Source organism: Calypte anna, chromosome 2 (assembly GCF_003957555.1).
Source record: "Calypte anna isolate BGI_N300 chromosome 2, bCalAnn1_v1.p, whole genome shotgun sequence".
NCBI lineage: Eukaryota > Metazoa > Chordata > Aves > Apodiformes > Trochilidae > Calypte > Calypte anna.
In genome coordinates, this window is record NC_044245.1 from 103864145 (window position 1) to 103890721 (window position 26577).

Here is a 26577-nt window from a genome sequence, read left to right on the forward strand (position 1 = left end):
CCGCCGGCAGCAGCCGCCGGACTCGTCGCCGCCGCTCGCCCCCACCGCTCCGGATTTATCGCCCGACGCGGCCCCGCGCCCCGGCCCCATGAGGGACACCGGCAACAGGTTTGGCCCTTCGTTTCTTGTTTCCATACTCCTTTCTTCCTCCCACCACCGCTATTTCCCTCTTTCTTCCCCCCCCTCCCAACCCCGCCTCCTCTTCTGCTCCTGCCTCTCGGCCGCTCCGGGAAGCAAAGCGGCGGCGGCTGCGCCTGGCCGGGGGAGCCCCAGGGAGACTTTGTGGGCAAACATCCGATGCCGGTGCCTGGAGCCCTTATCTGCCAGAGCCTTATCTCCAGTTATCTCGCAGGAGGGAGACACGTATTTGGTGCCTATCTGCGAGGGGGCTCTGTGTGTGTGTGTGTGTGTCCTGTATTCATGCGCCTATGATTATCTAGAGAGCCCCGAGGTGGGATGAGAGCCGAGAGCCTGGCCGCCCGCTTCTCTTCTGCTGTCACTTCTCTGCGTCTCCTTTCGCTTTCTGTCCCTTCTCCCAGAAATTGGGCAGCGGGAACTCTGAGTCTCTCTGTCTGTTTGTCCGGCCTCTCTCATGCTGGCGGATCTGGGATGTACCCGCTCTCGGCAGGGACCCCGGAGTCGCAGCTGGATGTGGGATGGGTGCCATCCCCAAAAGCTGTGCTTGTGCTCGGGCTAGGAGCAGGCTCCCAGACAGGGCTGCCGGCTGGCACCGGCCCCTGCCCCAGCCGCTCACAGCCCGGCACACGTCGGGCGCCCGGCCCGTGCGCATCTCCAGGCTCCCGGGTGCCTTTTCCTTCTCCTCTCTTTCATGATCTTGGGCTGGAAATAAGCATACAAGCGGGGCGATGCGCGGAAAAGCTAACATCGCTCTCCGGAGAAGTAACCCCAAAGGGATAGCCTTCCTAATTGTTTTTTCGGTGGAAACGAGTCAAATGACTCATTCATTGAAATAATCATAATAATAACAACAGCAGAGCCAAGGAAGGGGCTTTGGCACAGACCGGGAAAAGTGTCCTTTTTTCCCCCCCTCTCCCGCCTCTCTCCCCACGCCCTCCCGCCCACCTTCCCCTCTGAGTGCTTCATGTGCCAGCCTGCAGCCCAAGATGCGGAGGGAGAGGGGAGCAGCCTGGCGGCAGTGAGGAGCCGAAGCCCGAAGCCCGCAGCCCTGGCCCTGGAGGACCACTCTCCGCGGGGTGCTGCGTGGCCGCCGGCTCCCGGCCCGTGTTGACCTGGGCTGCCTGATCCCATTCCACCGGGGCGAGGGACAACAGCGCCGAGGCGACATGACTGATTAAGCGCTCAGAGGGTCCAGATAAGGCCCTGATGAATCTCATTAAGGGAGGGAGTCGGGCTGTCCTGTTTGCTAACTTTGTTATTATTATTTCTCTCACCCCCCCACCCCCTTCCCTGCTCTTTTGTGTCCTCCCTCCCCGCCCTGCCCTGAGGACCCCCCCTCCACTCCTCCTCCTCTTCCCCTCCTCCCCCTTCCCCATCCACACCCAGCGGCTAGAAGGGGACCTGGATGGCCGTGGCTGAAGGAGGCTGGTGCGCGGTGAAGCGGTGTGCTGCGAACGCCGGCGTTTCCTCCTGCCCCTTCGCGACAAGGGAGCCCGGCCCGTCTCCTCCTTCGCCTTCTTCCTCCTCCTCTTCCTCCGGCGTCTCCCAGAACGAGCGCGGCTCCTCCAAGACTCCTCTGCCGGAGCCCGACGGCAGCCACCGGCCGGCCCCGCCGCCGCCCCCCGCCATCGAGGGCAGGTCGCTGCTCGCCCCCTACGTGCACTTCGGGGCCCCCCACCCCTCCGGCCTGACCAGCTGGGAGGACATTCTGCTCTTCGCGGATTTAGACCAAACCAACAAGCTGATCTGGTCCAGCCGCGGTTCCAAGCTGAGCGCCCTCGGCGCCGAGCAGCCGGAGGAGATGTACCAGACCCTGGCCATCTCGGCCGCCCAGGGCCCTACTCATTACGACGGATCTCCGGGCAGCTTCATGCACTCCACGCCTAGCTCGCCCGTCTACGTGCCCACCACCCGCGTGGGCTCCATGCTGCCCACCCTGCCCTACCTGCAGGGCAGCGGGGCGGCCCAGCCCAGCCACCCGGGAGGCAGCCACGCCGTCTGGTCCCAGCCGGCCGCGGAGAGCCCCTCGTACAGCACCGGCGGCGGCTCCCACCCCTCAGGCCGCTTCCCCTACTCCCCCAGCCCCCCGGTTGCCAACGGGGCTTCCCGGGAGCCCAGCGCCTACAGCAACAGCCTGGGAGCCAGGGACCAATACAGCCCCTTGGCCCGGCCGCTCAACGGCTCCTACCCGGGGCCCTACACGTCCTATGTGGGGCCGCAGCTCACCCCTGCCTGGCCCACAGCTCCCTTCGAGAACTCCATGCTGCACTGCCTCCAGGGACGGGCCGCCCCCATCCCCGTCCGGGCACCCAGCGCAGGTAAGATCCGCCGCCGGGGGTGCGGGGGGGCGGGCAGGGCAGGACAGGGCAGGGCAGGGTGGGCAGGGCAGGGAAGAGAAGGGAAGGCGGCCGAGGCATGCCGGGGATACCCGCTGGCGAGGCCCCGGGGTGCAGGGGGAGTGCAGGGAGGCGGTGGCCGGGCTGCCCCCGTGCGGGATTCCCTGGCTGGGAGGTGCGGTGCAACCAGTGACAGGACGGCAGTCCCGGGACAGTGGCTTTTTCTTTCTGGAGCGGAGGTGGCTCTCGTCGTTTGCGTTGTGTTTGGAGGACGCAGAATTAAAAAAAAAAAAATAAAAAATTTAAAAAAGGAAAAAAAAAAGGAAAAAAAAAAGTTTGGGTTGCAAAGCCGTCGTTCCCCAAAACGAATCGCCGGGTGTAATCTTAGCTTTTAAGTTTCTGTACTTTTCTGATAAAGGCAACAATATGAAAAAAAAAAAAACAAAACCAAAACCAACCAAACAAAAAATCCCAAATTCACAGTGAATTAAACTTTCCTGTAATGTAGAGGAAAATTTCAGGGGCTCGCTCAGCCCATTCTGCATTATTTCAACTACAATCCACTTCGCTGCTTCGTTAAACTAGAAACGCAGCAAAGAAAAAACTGATAAGAACGAGAAGCCCCGTTTGCAAATTGGTCTTAAAATATGACACTTCCTGATGGGATTTTACTTTCGCTTCCGAGGTTTTCTGTCTTGTTCTTTTTAGTTAAGGAAATATTCAATGTCATTAAACTAGTCGTAGAAGTGGAGGCTGAGTTGCAACGTTGTAGTCAGAGATAGAAAGATTAACGATTACTGCAGTCTCTTCAGCTTTAGAATATGTGTATGTATATATAAATACAGATGTATAGAGATGTGTGTATGTCTATATATATTTATAGATATATTTACATATGTTTATATATATTTATGTATATATGCGTCTGTGTACATACACGCACACACACATTTGATAAGAGTTTGCTTTAATCATAAGCTACCCACCAGGCACTGTGATTTTCTCTGCCAGTGCTGTATTGCAGAAAATTACTAGATGTCTTTCCATCCTTCTATAGGGCCCTTCTCCTCTCTCTCGGTGGTACTTGGTAGATCTAGCATTTTAAACTTCCCTCTTGGTATTCACTAACGTGACAGGGAAGAACTCAGTTGTAGTGGTGGTAGTAGAAAAAAACCGAGAATCTGTGTCTTGGGGACACAGAAAAATTGAGCTTTTTAATCAGACTCCAAAAGTTACAGTGTAAACTAGGTGATGCGTGAAAACATAAAAAACCATCTTATTTGTTTCTTTTTATTTGTTTGTTTGTTTTTTTTTTTAATCTTTATTTTGATTTTTTCTTTGTTATGTTTTTTGGTTGGTTTTGTGGGTTTTGGTTTGTTTGTTTGTTTGTTTTTTTGTAAGGGGGGAGAGGGTGTTTCAGAATATCGCAGAAAGGAGAGGAGAGGGGCTGGAGAGAAGGGGCAGAGGAGGGAAGGAGCAGGGGCAGGAGTGCCAAGCCAACCGAGGACAGTCACGGCGTATTTCCCGGCTCCGGGGGGTGGGTGTCTCTGGGCGTCCTTGGGTCTCTAGAGCCGCTCCCGCTCGCTCCTCGCGGGGTCGCTGAGCCCCGGCCCGGCTGGAAAGGGGCAAGCAGGGCAAGCAGAGAAGGCAGCGCAGGCAGGGCGGGAAGCGCAGGCCCTGGGCAGGCTCTGCACCAGGACTACTTCCTCACTTTTTCCTGGACAGTGTCTCCGGCCCCCGCTGCTGGGAACAGCAGGGATGGAGGTTTAGGCTGTCGGCGAGGGGAAGGGTGAGCACCGGGGACGCCGCGTCGCGTTGGAGCTCCATGGCCACGCGAGTTTTCTGCTCCTGCATGACACATGCTGAAGCTACGCGTGTCCCCGGTTCAAAGAATAGAGTAAGCGGCCAGGAAAATTGTAGCCGCAATATATTTTTTACAGCTTAATATTAGGCAGTTCGAAACAGCCCCTCTTAACCCTCGTAGGGTTACTAAAACAATGTGTAAAATTGGACCTTTGGTTTGCTTTCCTTGGAGATAAATATATTTCTCAAATATAAAGGAAGAAAGTATTTTTAAATGCCCGAGAAATACTGCCATGACAGAATTTCTTTCCGCAGACACGAAGGTAATGTTATAAAGTAAATATCTGAGACAAATAACCATTTAACTTCCAGCGCCCTTGAAGCCTTAGGCATTTTCCTGATTACAGTCTTCACTGGTGCTTTTAGTGCAAAGATTAATAAATCTTAGCGATGTGCTAAGAGCTGCAAACTGACAACGTTAGGTTGAACTGTGCTCTCTGGTCAGTGTGCCCGGTCCTGTTTAAGTCCTAATCTGCAAAGGAAGGGAGGAGAGAAATATATTTCGGTGGGTGCTGGTCAGGAGGCCGTTTCTTTCTCAGCTCAATGCCCTCCGTGTCATCGCAGCCTTCCCTCCAAACCTTCCTGACGTTTATAAGCTCCCTTTCGCTTTACTGCACAAAGCTATTAAGTGAAACTTACTAGAATAACCCAGTGATGAATTAAGGCAGGTAGATAGAGAGATCAAAAAAATAAATGACGAAGCTAAGAGTCTTAAACAGACCTTCCCAGCCTCATCTCGAAAGCCGCTGCAGAAATCCAAACACCCTCCTTTATTATTTCTGTACAACACAGCGCGGTATATGTAAAATATTATTTTTCCCGAAATATGGAGAGGTGAAACAGAACAAGAGTATAACGATTCTCAGGAGTGAAGGTGTTTAGTTGGGTTCTCTTCATTTTTTTTGCCGTGCTTTAAGACCCTTTCCTCCCAGTGTTCAATAACTATGGGAGCAGGAGGCAGAACACAGCATATTTTTCCATTTCCTCGAGGCAAACTGGTCGCTCCCCGTCCCTGCCTTGGCACACCTGAATCTCAAACGCTGTCCCTAAATTTGAAGTTTTTACTAGTTGGGAGGCTTTTAAAATTAAATTGAGGCTCCAAACCTTTTGCGCAGCCTCGATCCGGGGGTAATATTTGGGGAAACCACCGCTCCTTGTATGTAGAGTGGGCTTTGGAAGCAGGATACTCTGGTAGGCACCTAACTCCCCCTCGCCCCTCTAAAGAGCCAAGAGCACCCACCCCTTCTCTCCGTGGGCACCACGACTGGGGCTTCATTCCTCGAGAGGCCCCCGAGACGCTCCAGCCAGATTTCCGACGTGAGTGGGGAGCTGCCGGGGAATGCCGCTCCCTCTGCCCGGTGCCCCCCCATCCCGTTCCGGGGAGCTCCGGCTCCCTTCCGTTCTCTAAAGCAAAGGTTGCACCAGGGCCGGCAGCAAGCCTGGTGTTGCTAAAGATTTAATTTACTTTAATTTTATTATTTATTTATTAAATTATGATTAAAAAAACAAAACAAAAACCAACCAAACAACAAAAAAACCCCCAACCCAACCCCCCAGAAAGCGAACAAAAAAAAAAACCCAAGCAAAAAAACCCAAAAAAAACCCTAAACAAAAGCAAAACAAAAAATCCAACCAAGCAAAACAAAATCAAACCAAAACCACAAACCACCGCATGGCTGCGACCACTGCCCGGGAATTGCTTTCCCGAAGTTTGAACCGCGCAGATTTCTTGCTCGCGTTGGGGCCCATCTCCCGGCGCGGCGGGGCCGGGGCAGCGCTCCGCGGGGCTCCGCCGGGTTCCTCGCCTACATGCTGCCGTGCCCCACCGCCTCTCCCCTCTGCTCTCCTCCCCTTCTTAGAGCTGCTGGAAGACCTGTCCGAAAGCCGGGAATGCGTCAACTGCGGCTCCATCCAGACCCCGCTATGGAGAAGGGACGGCACCGGCAACTACCTGTGCAACGCCTGCGGGCTCTACACCAAAATGAACGGGCTCAGCCGGCCGCTCATCAAGCCCCAGAAGAGAGTGGTGAGTGGGGATGGAGGAGAGGAGGGGGAACAGAAGAGCAGAGACCTGAGAGGACAGAAGAGCTGAGCCATGAGGGACCTCTGGTCAGTGCTAGCCAAAGGGAAAGCTGGGGCAATCAGGGCATGTTGGCCTGGTGATCCCCCAGATGCAGAACCAAAGCAGTGCTCCTAACCAGGTTTGCAAGGCAGAGATGTCAGGGGGTGGGTAACAGGGCTGGTAGCCACCTGGATGTCTCTTCAGGCCCACCTCCAGGCCCTAGACTGGCAAAATCATCCTCTGTGGGTGAGCTGCACACCAGGCACAGAAGAGCCTGGCCTTTTGAGCTGATAGACTTCATCAGTGAGGGGGAAGAAATTTGTGCTGCTGATGTTGGACATTTCCAACAGAACAAAAAAAGAAAGAAAAAAAATCAAGGTTGGAAAGTGTTTGTTCAGAGGGTTAGGAATTTCTCCAGACCTGCTTTGTTTGCTGAGAGCTCGATCCTTGGGAATGTAAGCAAGTTTTGTATATAATTCAAAGAAAACCAATTGTTTAAACAATGATAATAGCCTTTGTTTTGTTTTACTCCTAAGAAATGAGCGGCAATTTTTCTAAAAATATACTCCTAAAACTAGGGGGGAAATAAATAGTACAAACCAGAACCCCTGTTTATAACTCAGGCTGGCACTGAATAGGCAAGGAGAAAATCTAACAAGTGGAAACTGCGCATTATGTTTAGCAAATCTGGGTGGAGGTCAGCAGAGAGAAAGAATATGCTCTTCAGTAATGGCTGTTACTCAGCGAGCCACAATAAATCACCCCGATATAATCCAAGCTGATGTTTGGACCCTTGTGTATGGAGACAGTGTGTCAAACCCACCAGCCTTTCAAGCCCCTTTCAGTCATGCCAGCTGCTTCGCTCCATGCCTGTTTTCCTAGTGTTCAAACACATCCCGTTCTCTATTTCACAATTTAATGCCCTTACAGGAGGGGAGAAGGAGGAACAAAAAACAAATACAAAATGATCAGAGCAGACAATAAATGCTCCCGGAACCAAACCCACCTTTGCTTAAAGACTTTTCTTTAAGCCAAAGAGTTAATTTAACTTTCACCCAGAGGTTCATTACTGCTGGGTACCCATTTTTTCTAGCTGGTCATCCACAAACTTTCATGCCACAAGGTGTTATCTCAGAGGAACGCAGCAGACAGAGCAGATCTGCTGCTTGTCTGAAGTGTCAGAGCTTGACTGGCTGTGGCACCTTGGCCCAAAGCAGATTGCAAGTAGCTGATACCTGGCTCTTTCATTTGTGTGTTTCTTTCCTTCTTTCCCTTTTTTTTTTTTTTTTTTTTTTTTGGAAGGAGGGGTGGGGGTGAGGAGACTGAAGCAGTCAAACCGCAGCCCGATTTGAGCCTGACACCTCAGTGAAATAACTCTGAAATAGTTCTGTGTAACAATCACTACCGAGTACCCTGGCCATAACTATAAATCAACCGTGACTCTGTGTTCATACAGTTGGAAATATGTAGGTGAGAAAGGAAAATGTTTTGAAAATGCTAAACATGTTTAGATTGCTCCAAAGTTTCTGATAAAATTCCTGCAGCTGAAAAGTCATTTTAGCTTCAAAACATGCCAAAACCTCCTCAATTTGTTTAGATATGGGAATGAGCAAAAGCTATTGAAATAAAATATATGAAGATTTATACCAGACTGCATACAAAAGATGGAAAGAGTTAACAAGAAGAGTGAACTATCTGACAGCATTTCACTTGCAAAGAAACAAAACAAAGAATATGTGTTAAGACCAGCTTTTTTTTTTTTTTTTTTTTAACCTCAAAACTTGCACTAAATCAAGGAGTGCAGCTTGGACCCTGTGTGCACAAGTATTTAATACCAAGTTCAGAAATTTTTTTTTTCTTGAGGTCTGCATTTTTAAGATTAAAAGTATGTGTGTACTCCAGCCTATGTTACACTTGGCTTTTTTTTTTTTTTTTAATGCAATTAATAATGTATTACTGATTTAAAGTTACAAAATTTGGATTTAGTCTGGAGTTCTTTCTGAGCTGCAGCATAAGACGATAGCTTTCTGCTAAAGAAACTCAGGCAGATAAAATTCAAGAAACTCAGTTATCACACTGGAATATTCTTCATTCTCAAAGCATTTTCATCAGTTTCCCAAGCGGCAGGCAGCTCCGTGGTATCAAAGGTGACCGAGTTACGTCTAACAAACCAGCACTAAATGAGTCAAGAGGAAGGGCATTGTACCCTTAAGTTAGTAATTTCTGTTATGGGTGCTTTATAGTCAGAAGAAGATTAATGCAGTCCTCTAAAACTGACTTCTCCATGTAAACTTGTTCAGCTGCCAGACACAGAGCTAGGCACAGATATTTTTTTTTTTTTTTTGACAATGTGATACTTTGAAAAAGAGTAGATTTATGATGTAGCTGGAATTCTTCGCTTGTGATGAACGTAAAAGAGATCACTTGTTACAGGGACTTTTATAACCCATTCACCTTCATTGCACATGTTTATGAGGACTGCCTTCACTTATGATATACAGCCTGCAGCCATAAAGCTTCAGGTTATACGGTTATTTCTGATACAAGGTTGCTTCATCTTGGCTCCAAACTCCACAGAAGAGTGTCATAAATGGCTTGTTTGCAGTGGGGACCTTGTTGTCACCCACCAGCTTTTCTGCTGGCTGAGGGGAAGCTCTGTTCTGCAAAACGCTCTCCAGAGGCACATTGTTTTTTGCAGGAGGATAAAACGGGCAATGATAAAAACATCCTTTTATAAAGGTGTCGCTGTTGTGTGTGTTACCCCCTGGCACACAGTAAAGTTTATTTTCCTCAGCTGTGGTGCCACTGAGGGAAGGTGATTAAAGAGGATGATTTTTGGATGAGATGGGAGCATTGGTGGCAGGTTCAGAGCGGTTTCTTTCCCCATCGCAGAGGGGAGAGGGTGTGGAATTGCTGGAAATGTGGCACGGGAGTGACGTGCCTTCTGCTCAGCTGGATGGAGCTGTACTGGAGATGGTTCCTAGCTGTCTTGCTGGAGAAAGAGCCAGTGTCTGATAGTGTGAACAGAGGTGCTGGGTCAGCAGCTCCCAAAATGGGAATTTTGGCTTTGCCGTATGTTGCAGCCTCGCACTACCTCTTCACATCAGCTTTCCAGTCTCCAAAGCGAAGATAATTTTTGTCTAGTTCTAACAGCATCTGATAGATGTTATAAAAAACCCTCCTACCATCCCTGCTGCATGTTAAAGTACTTTTTATAAACCGTAAAGACATAAATCACTTGCTCATGCCCAGCTGCTTATGCCCATGTTTTTTGCCTTCGTTTGCCTCTAGCCCTCGTCCCGGCGTCTGGGCTTGTCCTGTGCCAATTGCCACACTACGACCACCACCCTGTGGCGCAGGAATGCCGAGGGAGAGCCCGTCTGCAATGCCTGTGGCCTCTACATGAAGCTCCACGGGGTAAGTACCTGCTTTGCTGTGGGATAATCCCTGCTGGCTTTTGGGACGCCTTTGGGAAAGGGCTGGCTGATCCTCCCGCTTGCAACGCACCCGGAGGCTCTGGGGAGGTGGCATTGGGGTTCTGAAAGTCAGGACAATGTTTGTGTTGATGCTAAAGGTCTTGCTACATGTTTTGGACCACTGAGTTTAAAAAAAAATAAAAAAGGATAAAATGTCTGAAAAGTGCTTGGCATTAAAAAATGGTTATACTGATTTAGCAACTTATGGTTTTGACAAGCTACATGCTTGCTGTCATAACTCTCCTAGACAGACTTGTACAAATAAACCACCTTTTCTGAGTGGCAGAAATCTTTCTGTCACCAGGATTTAAACCAGTTATTCAGTGTGGGGGGGAAATCCTAGACCTTTAATAAGAAAGTTTTTCATTGACAGACATAGCTATGCCAGCAAAAATTTAAATGCAATTCAAGCCATTGCTATGCCAGCAAAATTTTAATGTCATTCCAGCCTTTGCTAGGAAATAATAGAGGAAGAAAATAGCTCTATCGCGAATGTGCTGGAGTATGTTTTGGGTGAAACTTGGAGCCTGTTATGCCCCTGTGGATTAAATCACAGTCAAGCACAAGTGTTTGAAGAATGAGGGCATTAGAAATGACTGGGACTTGTTATAGTCCTCAAGAAAAAAGTAAACTATATCACAGGCTTAAACATTATAACGATAACAAGCATGCGCCCGAATTGCCTTTCCCCAAATTCATGTGCTAATAATGTTAAAATACATGCTAAATCAATGTTTTCTGATTAATGATTATCATTGTGATGAGACAGAACACAAGGGTGATTTTTGAGCACATTTTCCCTGTAAATATAAATTGGGATACTGTAAAGATGTATCCGGAGCGGAACTGCTTATAAGAAGAAATGCTAAACTGAGTGTGGCCTAAAGCTTCAGTTCTAAGACACTTACTGGCAATGATCTGGTTTGTGTAGCTGGTCCAGAGGAAGCAGAGTGTTTTTTCTTCTCATGCATTTTGTCTTTCCAGAACTAGCCACTGGAGATAGTCCTTACTGACAGACTAGAAAAAGGATTCAGGGATCAGATACACCTCATCCAGTTTAATTTCCTATGACCAACAAAGCTGTTTTTCCCTAAAAACATGCTGTTTATCTATGGACTGACTGAGGTCTTGGTAAAACTGTTTTGGTCATATAAAGGAAAAGGTTTCCCTGCTTACTTTATTCAGATAAAACTCCCCTTGAAACAATTAATTGCTTTGCCCAAATAAAATGCAAAGGTGTTTTGGAATCATTGCCATGACGCTGGAAAAATTGATTTGCTATACATGACTTCAACAGGCATTTTAGACATCGCTGTTTAATGGTGCAGTGTTTTTTTATTTTTGGTTATAGACCTTATATACAACTCTATGATCAGTGTGGAAATTTAATTTTTTCAGGTTCCCCGACCTCTTGCTATGAAAAAAGAAGGAATTCAGACCAGGAAGCGAAAACCTAAGAACATAAATAAGTCAAAGGCATGCTCTGGTAAATATAAAAAAGATAAGACTGTTGAGTTGCAATAGTTTGGGGGTTTTCTAGTTTGTTTGTTTGGTTGGGTTTTTTTCCCTGTCTAGAAATTATTTGATTTTAATGCCTTTTCCTGATTTTTCAGGTAACAGTACTACTGCAGTTCCTATGACTCCAACATCCACGTCTTCTAACTCGGACGACTGCAGCAAAACGGCTTCTCCCAGCACGCAGCCTGCAGCCTCCGGGGTAAGCCATAAGCTGATGCCTGTGTCTGGAAGCAGTGATCACTGTGCAGTGTTATCACAGCTTTTATCTTATCTAGCAGAACAATAATCTAAACAAACTTTCCAGTTTTGTTAGCTGATACTGGAACAAGATTTTCAGAGGATATTACATATCGTCGTAAACAGAACGACAAGCTGAAGTACTTCACAAAGTACTTCACTTGATATAATTAAGATCTATATAATTTTTATTAGTAAGGTAACCACAGCTTAGCCATTTTGTTCTGAAATGTTCAGGTTGTTCCATTTCAAAGGTTTTCTTTTGGAGCAAAGACAACAAATCATGCCCAAATAGTTATTTCAAGGAAAAAATGGGCATGTATTCTTTTATTTTTTTCTTTCTTTCTTTTTTTTTTTTTTTTCTGAAAAGATCTAATGAGAATTTATAATTCAAGGCACTGCTGCTCATGTATTTTCCAAAAGCTATTTAATATATATGTGCATTTTTATGCATTATCCCAAATGATAGTCAAGGCCCAGGAAAACATTATCCCGCTGAAAGGAAGGAAGCATAAAGGCTTTTTTTAAAAAAACAAGATGAGCACTTAAACATCAATTCAGAACCAACTGAAACCAGGCTGGGGACCCCTGCTGATTGCAGTGTGTAGTGGATCAGCCTTCAGGGGCCAGATGCTCAGCATCTGCCAGCACCAAGCTCCAGAGGAGCACCAGAGGAGTGCTGATCATCCCTTGCTTTAGTTTTGATCCTTATTTTACATCATATGCTCAAACCATTTCAAACTTCCTTTCTTCACTCAGTTAGCATGTGTGATAACAAATACTACTGCTAAAGTTGTAAAGCTTAATGTAGATTAATTTCTAACCCCTTGGTTATACATATCCATATCCACACTCACTCCTAGGGCCTTCTGTATCCTTTAATCTGCCACATAATTTCTTTGAAAAGTTTTCCTTATGCGGCTTTCTCTACTCCTTTATTAATAAAAAGAAGACATTGTTTATAATAGGTATTTTTCAATATGTCTCGGCATTCCCACATCCAGATTCCTTTCAATAGTATAATTTCTGATGTACAAAGTTTCATTGTACAAACGGAAGAAAAAAAAACATTTCTAGCAGATTCAATTGTTCGTGGACTGACAGGGCCACCCAGTTTCAGAGGCACTGGCTTTTGGGTTTGGACCCTGCCAGACAAGAATATTACTGAAAGGGTTCATCTTTGACATGAGAAAAGCCTGTCAGTCCAATAAAATAAACAGATCACATAAAAAAAAGAGAAACACTAACCAAAAAGCGAACCATTACAGGGTTTCAGGCTCCCTCCAGTGAACTACTATGCACTGGTTTTGGCTCTCCCCAAATATCTGCAAAAGAAAATATGCAGCCAAATTTTCCTTCAGTTTTCCTTACATTGCCTTAAGCAGGATTACCGAACCTGAGGAATGTTGTGAAATGTATGTAACGGGTGGAATTAGAAGCACAGCCCCAGCTGGGGCAGCACAAACATGTGCAGCTTGGGGAAGGGGAGTACAAAGAGAGAAGATCCCATTTCCCCCATCCTGTTGCCTTCTGGGCTGGCTAAAGCCTGCTGCATCTCTGTAGCCCTTCTCCCTATGACAGTGCATCAAACCTGTTTATTAATAATCATTATGTTACAGTTTTAGTAGTACCATTTGTAATGCAGTTTTGCCAGGTTGAGGGTCTGGTTGAGAGCTGTTAGCAACTAACAGCAATTCCCAGGGCCCCCGAGACTGCTCTTTATTTCACGAGGGCATTCCCTCAGTGCCAGGACCTCAGTTGTCCCTGGTTTTTCCCTAGCAGACCAGGCTGGGAGAGGACGCTTGCATGAGGGTTGGGGAAATTTGGTAGCATGGTAACATCTGAAGAACCTTTTCCCCCTGACAATTCAGTCAGATGTGCCCTATAAATGCAAAGCACTTGCAAATTAGCTCTCATGAAAAATTTCAGTGGAAGGAAGTGATGGAGGGAGGCTGTGAAAGCACAAATGTAGGGACATTTCAGCAGTAAGCAGATGAAGGGGCCCCCTTCAAGGGACCCCCTTGACTCCCTCCCACACTAAGCGAAGAGCTAGTGATCTCCCACCCCTGCACCCCAGCATCATATATATGTAAAGAAGGGTGGGATTTGAAGGGGAGCAGTTGTCAGGACTTGTCATAGGTATGGCCACATCCTCCTCTCAGGCTCCAAGCTTCGTCAAAGCATCAGCAACTCAGTGGGATGAGAAAGGGCCAGACAGGGAGCCGGGAGCCCGAAGGATGAAAGCATAACGTGGTGGCTGTTAAGACTGGCTCCTGTTGCCCCAGACATCATTTAGGAACATGATCACTATCTGCAAAGGACATGAAATAATTTCTTATGGGCCTAAATCCCATGGGAGGGGCTGAGGCTCATAAGGCCCATTGGAGTTGCTGGGAGTGAAGGGATGTGGGCATTTTAAAGTAAGGCAGCCTGCAATCTGACCACATGCTGAAGCAAAGATACTTTACTAGCCTTCTGTTTTCCTTCATTATTTTTTCCTTTTTCTATTTGAGCTGACCCATCGATAGCCTGAAGGTTTGTATTTATTCTTAGAACAGGCAATGGCTCTACACAGGGTGCGTAAACTTCTCCTGGCCATGTCAGGAGGGGAAAATACCCTCAGATAGATGAATCCAGGCTCTGTAATCTTTGGTCACTTTAACAAGAATGGCACTGACTCCTGCCAGAGGTGCTGGTGACGTGTCTGAAACACAGGCACCTGCTGAAAGAGTGAACCTGGCTCATTCCCCATGCGTTACACAACTGGCATGGCAACTTGTTTTTGTTTTGCTCTGTTTTTGCTTCTCCAGCCCTTATCCTGTAAAGAGGGGAAAAATGCCAATTTGACATTAGGCAGAGAAATTTGATGGTGTTTTAGAAACTGTTGTCTGAAATTCACAGTAATGTTGTTGCTAAATGAAACGGAGAGAACAAATTCCTCTGCTGGTACAAAAGCAATTTATTATGCCTTTTATGGGAGGCTGCCAACAGAGTTCCCAGTTATGAAGAAAGCTAATGGAAATGAAATTCAGCAGAATTCATTTGTGTCAGTACTATTCATTTTTTGCCCTACCTTTCTTTATCTCTTTTGAAGTAAAATAAAGAAGGGAGGGCAGAAAAAGAGAAGGGCAGCAATTACTCTTGGAAATATCTTTGAGACTATCCATTTCATGAAGGGAATCTTAAATGATGCCAATTTTGAGATGAATTACCAAAAACCTTAAATGTTGATTTTACATTCTAGCTGAAGTTTAAACATTTGAAATATATGATTAATGAATTGTCACGGGTGTAAAGTTGATTTCAAACATCCCAAAAAGTAGAAGTGTTTGGATCAGAGATAATTCGTTGTCCGATTGTAAGGGGGCTACTTGCCAAATTCACATCTGGATCTAGGATTTCGGCCTATTTCTGTTTTCCTAAGCACTATAAGTACTGGGTGTCCCGTGTTACTAATATGGAAAAGATCCAGCTGTATGATATATGAAGTTGCCTTACATCCCCATAAAAAGAAGATTTGAAAGTTTCAGAGAGCCTGCATCTGCATCTATACCTGCTATCCCTTTGATGCTGCTGAAACTGTACAGAGAAAAGCTATGCAGAATAATTTGCTAAATGGAGGGCTTGGTCTGTAGCACACACCCATGCATTTCAATGCAGGGGCTCCAACTGGTGTAATTACCAGAAGGACTGTATTCCCTTATTAGGATAAAAGGCAGTATCAAAACTGCTGTAAAATCTGCTTTTTATGGCAGGACACGGAGGCTCCATGAGCCAGGGCTGATGTCAGTAGAGGCTTAGCAGCACCAGAGGAGCTCTTCTTTCAGAAGGCTCTACTTGCACTCTTTGCCTCCAGGTTGGAGCTTTCTCAGAAGGTCTGTAATCACACACCAAAGAATAACTTAGTCTTGGAGGTAAAACTGATACTTACCTTGGAGGTTTACCTGGAGAAGTGGTTCAGAACTGGCTTCAGTGTTGTAGGCTGGAAGGTGAAATGGCCTTGGCAGGTGGTAAACTAGTAGGGAAAATGAAGTTTCCCTACTTCCCAAAGTGCCTGACAACGTGGGGTGAATTGCTTGAATAGCTTCTCCTGGATTTGCTTGCCTTTGTTTTCAGAAGAGGGTTCCTGAGATGGTTAGAGGTGGTGTTCCACACTACTTTTTAGGCAGCAGTTTGGTGGGACATTCACGCATGCAGCAGGGAATTAGTCTCCATACAACATATCCCATAGTCTGGATGAACCCAGAGACTCAATCTCTTAAAAAAATCTCCTAGCCATCTGGGTACTGGAAAGTTGAATGTCTGAGGGTCCTTTACACTATCTGATGATAAAATTTAATGTGATACTGAACAATTTCATAGCTGTTGGGACAGGGCTTCCATGAGAAAGGCTGACTAGCATGGTTGTTAGTTAGGACTTTCACCTGGAAAATGAGAACACGGTGCCTCAGTCCTGGTATGAGTAAATATTTATCTAAACCAGGTGGAATAAGATCAACAGGAGGCACGGGGAACATGGCAACCTAAAATACCAAATAGGCTGGTAGTCAAGGCATTATGCTGGGAGATTTGATACTCCAGTTTATCTTCTCTTGGCCTCCTACCTCTTCTGGACAAAATAGGATGCTGCTTTCTTCTCCCCAGTCAGTTTCCTACATTCAGTCGTTCATTATCTTTGCTCTGTGTACACATTATCTGAAAGAGAGCATTTCATCAAAGGGAATGAAGCAATCCAGCTTTTTTATTTCAGTGGGAAAAACAAAGGAAGAAGAGTGGTTTTGGTTCTACCCAAAACTTCCATGTGCATATGGACACATATTTTTCTTGGTTTTGTTTTATTGCCAAAGCAATAAGACCAATTACTCACACAGCCCTTGACAGCAGTGGAGTCATCAGTTTTTCCAAGCCACATTGGAAGTTGTCTCCCTTAGGAAATTAATGAAGTATTAACCACAGATTTATGTTGCTATAATACAAAGGAGAGATTAGAAGATATGTAAACTTACATGTCTGCAATATAAACTAAAGGATCAATTGGACTAGCAAAAAATTACAACTTTGCGTAGTAAGAGGGTCACTAAAACAGAAATAAAAAGCTGTGGTTTTGCAGTGCTAAGACTTGCTTTTCAGAAACCAGGGAGTGATAGTATTGGAAGAAAATGCTCTTGGTGGGAACAGCAATTACTGCAGGGATGATGAGGCTGGAAAATTAAGGAGTCTGCCACAGTGTTCCACAATACATTACATGCAAAAGAAGATTTTGCAAGTGCATTTCATCTGATGATTATTATTTAATTTTTTTTTAAATAATTTAAGTAATTTACTGTTACCATTTAAATATAGTGAAACTGAGCTATGCTAACCAAAGAGGAAGAGAGTATTGGTAGAGACTCAGTTTACTACAGACCTAGTGTAATGTCCAAAATTCATGGAGCATTTCGAACCTGTGGAGCAGATGGAGCAAAGGTCTGTCTGATAGAGCAAAAGTCCAGACCAAGGCCCTTCACCACCACTCCAGCTGTAAGCACAACTCTTTGCCCAGAGCTTTTGCCTATCAGCTGCAAAAGTGCTGGGGGAAGCTAAGGGGATATCTGTCCCCTCTCCCCACTCTCCCTGGAAGGCAGACAGTGCAGGAAGAAGTGGGTGTAAGAAAGGAGAAGTTCTTCAGCCAGAGAAGCTGGTTCTGTTGCCCAGGTGCTGGCCAGCACAGGCTGTGCAGCCTGGTTTTGATCTGGGCCAGCTTTAGTTGGGGTGAACTTGTCTCTGGGGTGCTGCAGGCAGGGTTGGTTAGGATATAGGTGTCTGAGTCCTTCTGTGGCTCTGGCTGAGATCTTCCTCTGAACATGGTGGGCAAGTCTACAGAAAGGCTTCTTTTGATCCAGACAACCTGCCTGAGGGCTTCCCCGTGACCAGCTCCTGCTGGTTTGGGTAAAAAGAAGGAATCCTTAAACCATCTTTGCAGATACAAATGCAAGCTTCCTCTGTTTGTTTGGAAGGTCATCACTTCCCAACAGGCTTCATTCATGTTTTCCTCAGGAAACTGAGCTTCAGGTGATTATCTCTCCTATTATCAGATTTCAGCAGTAAAAATAAATCCATTACCTTCTTATTGATAGAGCAAGCTGCTGTGCATTAGAAGAGCTGGTTGACTTCAGCAGCACTGTTTGGTTGGTTTATTCAAGCTGACAAATGTCCTCTAATTAAACTAACTGAAGCTTCTGCCACCTTTCATTCCTCAGAACTGGAGAAGGAGGAGCAGAGGTAGGCAGGCTTGGGAGCAGAGCTGTGATTCAGCCACGTCCTTTTCATGAGCTGAAGTTTGTTTTCCATGTCTCACTTTGGGAGCTGCCCTAACTGCCTGGATTTGTCATGACATTACTGGGGTGGGGTTTCCAGGCCTGGAGGTCCTGCCCAGGTCCTGCCTGCCTCGGCTCAATGGAACCAGGATCCGGCCTTGGTCGGGCAGGGTTGGGTGGGCAGTCTTCAAACAGGACATGCATTGTGTCCTCCCTTCTGGGGTGCCCAAGGGAGGGGTAGCTGATAACCCTGAATGGAAACTGCAGGTCCCTGAGCCCTGCCTCTGTAGGGTTGGATCAGGAAAAGAGTGAATTACACTTTCCAAGCCCGGAAAAAACAGGTAGTGATAAGATATTTGCCTACCGGAACGGCAGTGGCAAATATGGGCAAACGGGAACCTTTTAAAACAGCTCCTGGTATGTTTGATTCAAGTTGAGCAAACAGAGCTCAGCTCTAATTTAAACCCTTCTTCCACCTGGGGGAGGTTCCAGCTGTTAAAAGTCATGGTTTTTGTGCTAATAGGGGTCTCTCTAGTCTATGTGAAATGTTATAAAAAGCCTGTTTGAAAAACTAGGCTGATGCAAGGCCAAATCTGGACAGAAAGGTGAGCACAAAAGCCTGATATGCTGAATTCTCTGAGAACGCTCACAGGGAAAGAGGATGTGGAGATCTGACTGGCACTTGTGTATTTGAGAGAGAAACACAGCGTATTTCTTAGGGTGACAGATATTTTGTCTGGTTTTGGAGGCAAGCAGTTATTCCTTCCATCTCTGCATTCTTGGGTAATAGCTGACGGAGTGGGATCCTGGTTGTTGGTAGGGTGGAAGAACAGTGGACATCTGACATTGTAATAAAAGCTGAAGAAAATATTGGGGTCTGCATTATTTCAGACAAAAGTGACTGCTGGCAAGGAGGTATCTCTTTCAGAAGGGGAGGTTTTCCCTGGGTTAAGCATGCCAACAAAAACCCTGCACAGTACCATTTGCAAATTACCTTTGAATTAGTGAATTCTTGCTTTTCTTATGTGAGGACTGCTGGCTTGGCGTGACTCCAGGAGAGCCAAGAGCTCTACTCTTGTAAAATTATTAAATATGTATATTTTTCACTTAAACAGCAGGAAAGAAGTCTCTGCAGTTGCAGTTTAGGATGGGCTGTGGTGTTTTGTTTTGTTTTTAAGGAATCTCATCCAAAGACTATTCATTAACAAGTAAATTAAGGTTTTATAGTTGACATATCCAAGAGTCAATTTTGCATGAAGTCAGCTCTTAAACATTTCCTTTATCAGGTGAAAATGTTGCCCCTTCTCTGTCTGGCACTGCAAATTTTTCCTCTTTAAGCGGATCTGCCCAGGCTCATGGAAAAAATGATTGTTTCTTTGTCTTTGCAGCTCTCCATTTCTCTGTTAAAATAAATGGACCAGTTCCAGCATGGTTCAGGGGTTCCTCTTCATGCTTATCAGGGATCCCTTTCTTGCTGTCTTGTGTGTGTAGGTAGTGGAATAAAAAGGCTCCTGGTTCAAAGGCATAGTGTTTCTTCACTTGAAATGAAAAGAGCATCTCTTTTAGTGGCCAGTCTTACAGGGACAAAGTGGCTGTGCCTCATGTTTTGAAGGGTGAAGAACAACTTCAGGCATTTCAAGGTCTGAGGTGCCCATAGAAGGCTGATTTTCAGGGAGTGCTTTACATCTGCTCCTGGAGAATTGGCGTGTATTACGTTTCTCCCACTGGGGAAGAAAATCTATAGGTGCCACCACTTGAGGACCCATTTTTGGTGTTGGCATCTGTGTTTCTTCAGCAGGGGGCAGCGGGGCACACACGTGGTACTTTCCTCATTGTTGTGTGATTTCCAGTTTTTTCTGCTCATCACTCACTTTCTTTTCCACCTTGTGGGAGGTGGCCGTGTGCTGGTCTCCAAACACTCCCATCAGGGGGGCTGCACAAGCTGGCTGATCCCGAGACATTTTTTTTTCAGTTTCAAGATTCAAGCGCACAGGGGCAAGCAGAGGGCACGTCCTGGCTTTCCACCAAAATCCCAGTTTGGTGGCTGTGCTCCAACTCACATCCTGGTGCGTGCAAAGCTCACACGTTCAGTGAAATCTCTCTTTGCTCTTCCCTCCCTCTCCAGACGAGCTCATCGGTGATGTCCGGCCCAGGAGAGAGTACCAGTCCTGAAAGCAGCAACCTCAAGTATTCAGGTCAAGATGGGCTGTACACAGGAGTCAGCTTGACCTCCACGGCCGAAGTGACGGCATCCGTGAGACAGGATTCCTGGTGTGCCCTGGCTCTGGCATGACCTGGCACGAGGGAAGCTGGATCCCGGTGCTGCGTGGCACCTAGACACCCTAGACATCCACGCATGGTTTCTTCTGTGGAGCAGTCATGGAGGCAACAAGAGTGCTGGCAAAGACCATCCCTCTGAAATTGTTCCTGTGCCTTGGCGGCAGAGGTGTTTTTCAGCCTCCGAAAGAGGCTCTGCCAAAACATCCAGTTCCTCATCTATGCAAGATAAATGTAGGGAAAGCAAATGCCCACTGGGGATAGATAATGCAGCCTTACAAAAAACAAACAAACAAACAAAACCAAAAAAAAAGGAAAAAAAGAAAGAAAAAAAAAAGAAAAGAAAAAAAATGGAAAAAAAAAAAAGAAAGAAAAAGAAAGAAAAAAAGAAAAAGAGATAAACCTATACCTATTGATAGATTCCAGAAATAAATCCTCGACTTACCCAGCAGAGCTGCCTTTCTGATTGTATAGTTGTTTTCACTCTCTCATCGTCTTCTCTCCCAAGAATTTGGTGGAAAATCAGTATCAGGGAGAGAGTACCAAAGGCTTTAATTACTAGAGATGGTAAGATAACTTTTTAATGAGCATCAGAAGTGTGTACTGCTTGAGTCAGTATGGACATCTCACACCAAATATTTGACGTCTTTGTGCTTGCTGGTCCTCTCCTGCTGCATCCTCCACCTTCAACGTGCCTTGCTCTGCTCTCCAGAGCCCAGCTACATACCTGGAAGAAATCATAACATTTGGTACAAGACTCACAAGGTCCAGCTGGTTAAGGAGATTTTGGGTTGGTTTTGTTTTTTGGTTTTTTTGTTTAAAATATTTACTCACTTTGCAAGACTGCGACATAACTTTTAAAGTACACTGTGACTGAGGTTTATGAAAGTTCTTATTTTCTGGCTGAACTGTATGGAGTCAGTCTAAATTTGTAAACAGGGTAGCAATCAGATATTTTTCTTCCATAAATACAATAATTTTTTTAAAGAAGTGCAATTTGCGTTGCAGCAATCAGTGTTAAATCATTTGCATAAGATTTAACAGCGGTTTTTATACGAATGAATGAATGTAAACATTTAACTTAATGGTACGTAAATAATTTAAAAGAAAAACTTAACTAGGCATCCTTAGGCTTTTTAGTGCAACAAAAACCCATCCACTTTCTGTATTTCCAGTTGTTAAAGCAAGAGTTTCAAAGAACAAGCCTTCTCTCAGGAAATTGCCCTCGCCATTTTTGCTCAGAAGTGTTGTACAAAAATGCAAATGCATCCCCAGGGTTTTGGGGGTTTTTTTCCATTGAATAAGTATGTGCTGGAAAGAAACAAATGGCAATGAAACTTTACTACCTAACTGATACATATGTAAATACTCCATAAGATATTTAGGCATCTTGAAAATGTAGGATGCAATCTGTATAGTGTGACTGACACATAGTTAGGTTGGTTTCCATTGGCTTTTAAGTGGGATGTCATTTGGAAAGTTGTTTCAACAAAGCTTTACAAATAAAAGGGTATCATTTTGGGACTTTTTTTCCCCCCTGTACACTGTGCCTTCTCTTTTGTCTCCAACACAACTGTTATGCTACATTAAAAGCTATGGAAATGTACCTGATACAGACAGAGTTCCTGATGGCTCCAAGGAAGGTCTCCTGAAGTGCCAGCTCTGTCTAGCTAAGGCTTTATTACTTGTGACTCTCCTGTAGGTCCCTTCACTATGCATTCTGGTGGTATGTAAACCCAGGGCCTTGCTCCAACCAACACAGGCCCCTCGTGGGCACGTGGAAGGTTTTTCTGGTGAAAGTCTGGGGAACTGAACTCATGTCTTTTGAGTACTATCATGGTTTTACTTGGCCTTCACAACACAGTTAAAGGGTCTCCCCCCAGATCCCCTTTGTGTGCAAATATCTGCCTGTCACCCACTGCAGATACAACTGGCTGATGCCAACTGGGTGGCAGTGCCATGCTGGCATTCTCTGATGGCCAGAGGTGAAGGGCAGCAAAAGCTGAAGCTGCTGCTGCTAAAAAGAGAAGACTGTGAACTTCAGCTACCGAGTGGAGTGGAAAACTTTCTGTTGTCTCTGAGGACTGGTCCTCTGCACTGCTTGTCTGATTGGAGCAAGACAAGGCCATGTTTGATTTCCAGCTGTGTTGGCAGACCTGTCACACTGGGTAGTTGGGATGCTCAGCCCCTGTGCCCTGTGGAGTGGCTGCAATGTGTCTCTCTCTCTGAGCCAGTATTTCATTTGGGGTGAAATGGGATAGGTGCTTGACCTCCAGCAAAGGCATGGTGGTTGCACCAGCTGAGAATCTGCCCCTTGGTTTTCCAACCTAGACAGTCAAGGTTGTCTCCTTATCCTCAGGGGTGTAGTGAGGAACAAATGCTGAAGCACAGCCCTTGGAGGAGCACATATTGTAGCAAAAAGAGGTCAGGCCAAACCTCACCTGGGGTTTAGGCTGCTCTGGTCAGCCAGAGATGGGGACTCATCACCATTCTCAGTGGGGCTACCAGGCCAGGCTTGGTGCTAGGGCACCTCATGTGCTTGCTCCCTGGAGGTTGATGTGACCAGATACTCCAGCCCTGTTACCCTTGTAATGTGGGCTTGGATCTTGTACTTTATGACTGTAAATCCCTATCTAAGTGCAAAGGGAGCCATGCAGAAAAAAATTTGGTTTAAAAAGAGAAAGGTGTGGAGAAGAGGGAGAATCCCTTCTCTTTTGAAGCAGTTGTTGGCTAAAATGCACCTTCTGTGATTTTTCCAGTGCTGACTCTTAAATGGTTTAAACAGTTTTTTTTAAAAAAATCTGATTCTACCTGGTGTTGAAGACTGTCCAGCCTTAGCTGGGGTCAGCATCCTTTTTCCCTCTTTTTTCTTGCCAGGTGTAAAGTTTGATGTGCTGCTTCTGAAAAGCCTAGGTCAAAACTCACTGCAGCGTGTGTCAGAGCTATGTCACTCAGAGTTGTTATAAACCAGGAGGTTTAGACCAGTGTGTCCCAGTTTTGGGCTGCTGACCCAGCTAACACAGCAGAAAGAGTCAGCTGGCTGCTTTGCCACCAGCCTGTGGAAGGCCACGTTACTGTGAAACCCTGCAGGACAACATAAGAGGGCTCCTGGAAGATCCTGCTCCCCTCTCAGCACCACCTTAGCCCAGGGTCTGGCTTACTTAGGTTGGTTCCTGCAACAAGAAAGTTGCAAAAAGACAAGAAGTCTTGAAGGGCACATTAAAAGATACCCTGTGTGAAAAGACTCCTCTTGGATCTGATGCCAGTACCAATCTTTCCCAGGGAAGGTGTTTTCCATTATTTCTTATAAACAAAAATATTAAGGATAAACACTTTGCCTCCTTGGACCAGAAACAGATTATTATCCCTCTGCAAGAGGCAGGGGGATGCAGTATCACGTTGCTTTTCTGTATAGATGGTGAGAATCTCAAATCCAGTGCTGTACAAAGAGTACCTCCGGACTTACCAAAATTGCTCTTGGAGCATATGGATTGCTGCAGCAGCTACTGCTTGACTAAATAAAGTTTTCTTCTTTCTTTCTTTTTCTTCTTTCTTTTTTTCTTTCTTTTTCCTTTTTCTTTTTTTCCTTTTTTCTTTTTCTTTTTTTTTCTTTTCTTTTTCCTTTTTTCTTTCTTTTTTCTCTTTTCTTTTTTTTCTTTTTTCCTTTTTTTTTCCCCTTCCTTTTTTTTTTTTTCCTTTTTTAAATACAATTTTGCCTTTTAGTCCTGCTGAACTGGCACAGCTCTGGGTGTGTGAGCTGGACTTTGGTCTGACTCACACATCATCAATAGCACTGATTCTGATGGATGGCCTAGCCACATGCTTTCCTCACTTATCCCTGTTTCTCTTCAGTGACAGCCCCTGGGGTAGGCTGAGAAAGACCAAAGAAAGAGACCAGACCTTGGATCTTGGTTACTAGTGAGGCTGAATAAACCAGACTGGCCTCAGAGCAGCTCTCTAGTACTGGAATGGAGCTTTGGAGTTGATATTTCTTCGAAAATAAACATCATATGGTTACTTGTCACCTTAGCAACCTTTCTCTGGAAATAAATGGAATTAAACAGCCATTTATGGCTCCTCCACCTAGCAATACTAGCAGAAAATGGGTCGCACGTGGTTCAGTAGCCCCTCAAGAACAGACTGCTCCTGGCCAAGTGTGTTACCCTGGGCTCCAATCTTCCCTAGGTCCTAGGCTGGTATTACTAATGGTCATCACCCTCACCTGTAGTTATATTTTTCAGTTAAAAGTGCTTGAAGTGAGTTGAGATCCCTACCATGGTCCAAAATGGTATTTTTCAGAATGGCATTGAGGGTGTATAGGGATATGCTAAGAGTGCTGTGGAGATACATGAAGATGCAACAGGGTTGGGTTAGGGTAAAGCAGAGAGAAACCAGCCTAGGAGAGGTTGCTCAAAGGGAGAGAGAGGCACTTGGTTGTTTCTACAACCACAGGTGAGCTTTGTTCACATGCAGGTGACCAGAGGGCAAGGACCTAGGTGTGAAATGTGGAGATAAAGTAGCTGATTTGTTTTGGTTTTCTTGCTGCAAGGATAGGCAGAGCCATACACCAGCCCTGTAATATTTGTTACAAAAATCTTGGATAATTTACTGTCTATTCATGCATAAAAATAATATAACTTCTGTCCCTGTTACCAGGGCCCTTAGCTGAATGCAGGCTGCAGAAACCTCAGAAGGACTCCAACTCTTCCTGTGTGCTTGCAGCTCCAGATCTTCCTTATCCAGCTATCCTGAACTTCATTCCTCACAGATCCACCAGTTCCTAAATCTGTATACATTGGACATTCCAGGGTTGTGTCAAACACACTGAATTCAGTATTAACATATAGGGTAAGGGTTATTGCAATGGGCCAGGGAGAAGGAAACTGAGGGCCTGAGAAGCAGTTTCAAGTGCCTTCTGCTCCACATGTTGCAAAACGCTTGAGGTTGTTCTTATATGCTCATAATGCATTTTGGAATCACTTCTTCATGTATTTCTTTAAAGATATCTGGTGAAATTTGGTATAATACATGAGAGGGACACAGGATTTAGGTGCCTTGATGGACATGAAATGAAACAAGAGTTGTCAGAGGAACATAGTAATCAAAATCCCTAAGGTACTACTCAAGCAAATAAATAAAAAGTACTGAGTAGGATTAAGGAGGTAATTTTATTTTGGGATGCTGAACCCAGACCTGGAATCCACATTTGAAAAGGATGTTGAAAAATTGGCAAGGGTTGGGAAAAAAACCACAGAAATTATTTAAGACCTTGAAAAAACATCTGTCCTTGACAAATTTAAAGTCCATAGTTTGCCTAGAGTATTCAAAGGAAGAGGTGACTGGTGTAGTGAGTACCTTCATGGGGAGAAAACAGTTGGTGCTAATGGGCCTTGGATCTTGCATAGAAAGACATAAGATCTAGTGGCCGGAAGGTGATTAATTCAAATGAGAAATTAACCTCAGCCAAAACAATGAACGTAATTAATAATGGGAGAGATGGCAAGGGAAGATGAGTGCTCAATCTCTTGATGCCTTCACAACAAAGGTGGCTTTGGCCAACCAAAAATGACTGGAAGCAGGACTGCACGGGTTACATCTGCTCCGTAGGCTGGATTAGTTTCCATTTGTCTTGAAACCTATTACTTTTTGGGATGAGACCCAATGCTGAGGTCTTGAATTTTTGTCATTATTAAAAACCCCATGGCACCCTTCCTGAGAGTTGTGGTAAACACTGTGGTGTCTTGACCCAGTTTCAGCACATGTAATTATTTTTTGCCTACCTAAAATGTCCTACTTCCTCTCCAAAACTGTCCTACATCTTTATTGTTTCCTGTTAAATACATCCTGAGTTCCACAGAAGAAAATGCTGTGTTTCAGAGTTGAACAAAAAAAGCTTGAAAATCTATCTTCTCTTAGGGCATGATGCCCTGGCAGGGTCTGCTAAGCACCTTGGTCCTTCTGGAGAAGCAGAAAGGAAACTTTTGCTGAAGATTGTGGTCTTCAGGTCTTTGGTCTGTTACCTGTAAGGACCACATCCTGAAGAATGCACAAAGGCATGGGGAGAATCTTGCAAATGTGGCAATTGTTAAAAAGAGAAAGCAATGGTAAAAATGTTAAAAAGAGAAAGCAATTCTGCTGTGCAGCGAATACTGACTGTGATCCAGATCCCACTTCTTCTTATGGGAATAAATAACATTTTAAAAAGCCCAGATGCTGCTTTTTGTGACTTGTTTACCATGTGTGTGTGCACATGTGCCTTCAGTTTTAAAAATTTTTCTCTCCTTCTTTTAGCATAATCCACAGTGGGCTATAGTTGTTCCATTTTGCCTAAATCACAGATTATTAAAAAAGAAGTGCTGGGGTGAAGGGCCATC

At 45.4% G+C, this 26577-nt stretch overlaps 1 protein-coding gene across 1 annotated transcript; it reads left to right on the top strand.

Moving 5' to 3' along the window:
• On the top strand, nucleotides 1-21745 carry GATA6 (GATA binding protein 6). Its single transcript, XM_030444853.1, has 7 exons — nucleotides 1-108; nucleotides 1525-2456; nucleotides 6197-6363; nucleotides 9691-9816; nucleotides 11274-11361; nucleotides 11489-11592; nucleotides 20052-21745. Exons 2-7 carry the CDS (start codon nucleotides 1544-1546, stop codon nucleotides 20217-20219), a joined length of 1566 nt encoding a protein of 521 aa, XP_030300713.1. The 5' UTR covers nucleotides 1-108; nucleotides 1525-1543; the 3' UTR covers nucleotides 20220-21745.
• The last annotated feature ends 4832 nt before the right edge of the window (nucleotides 21746-26577 follow it).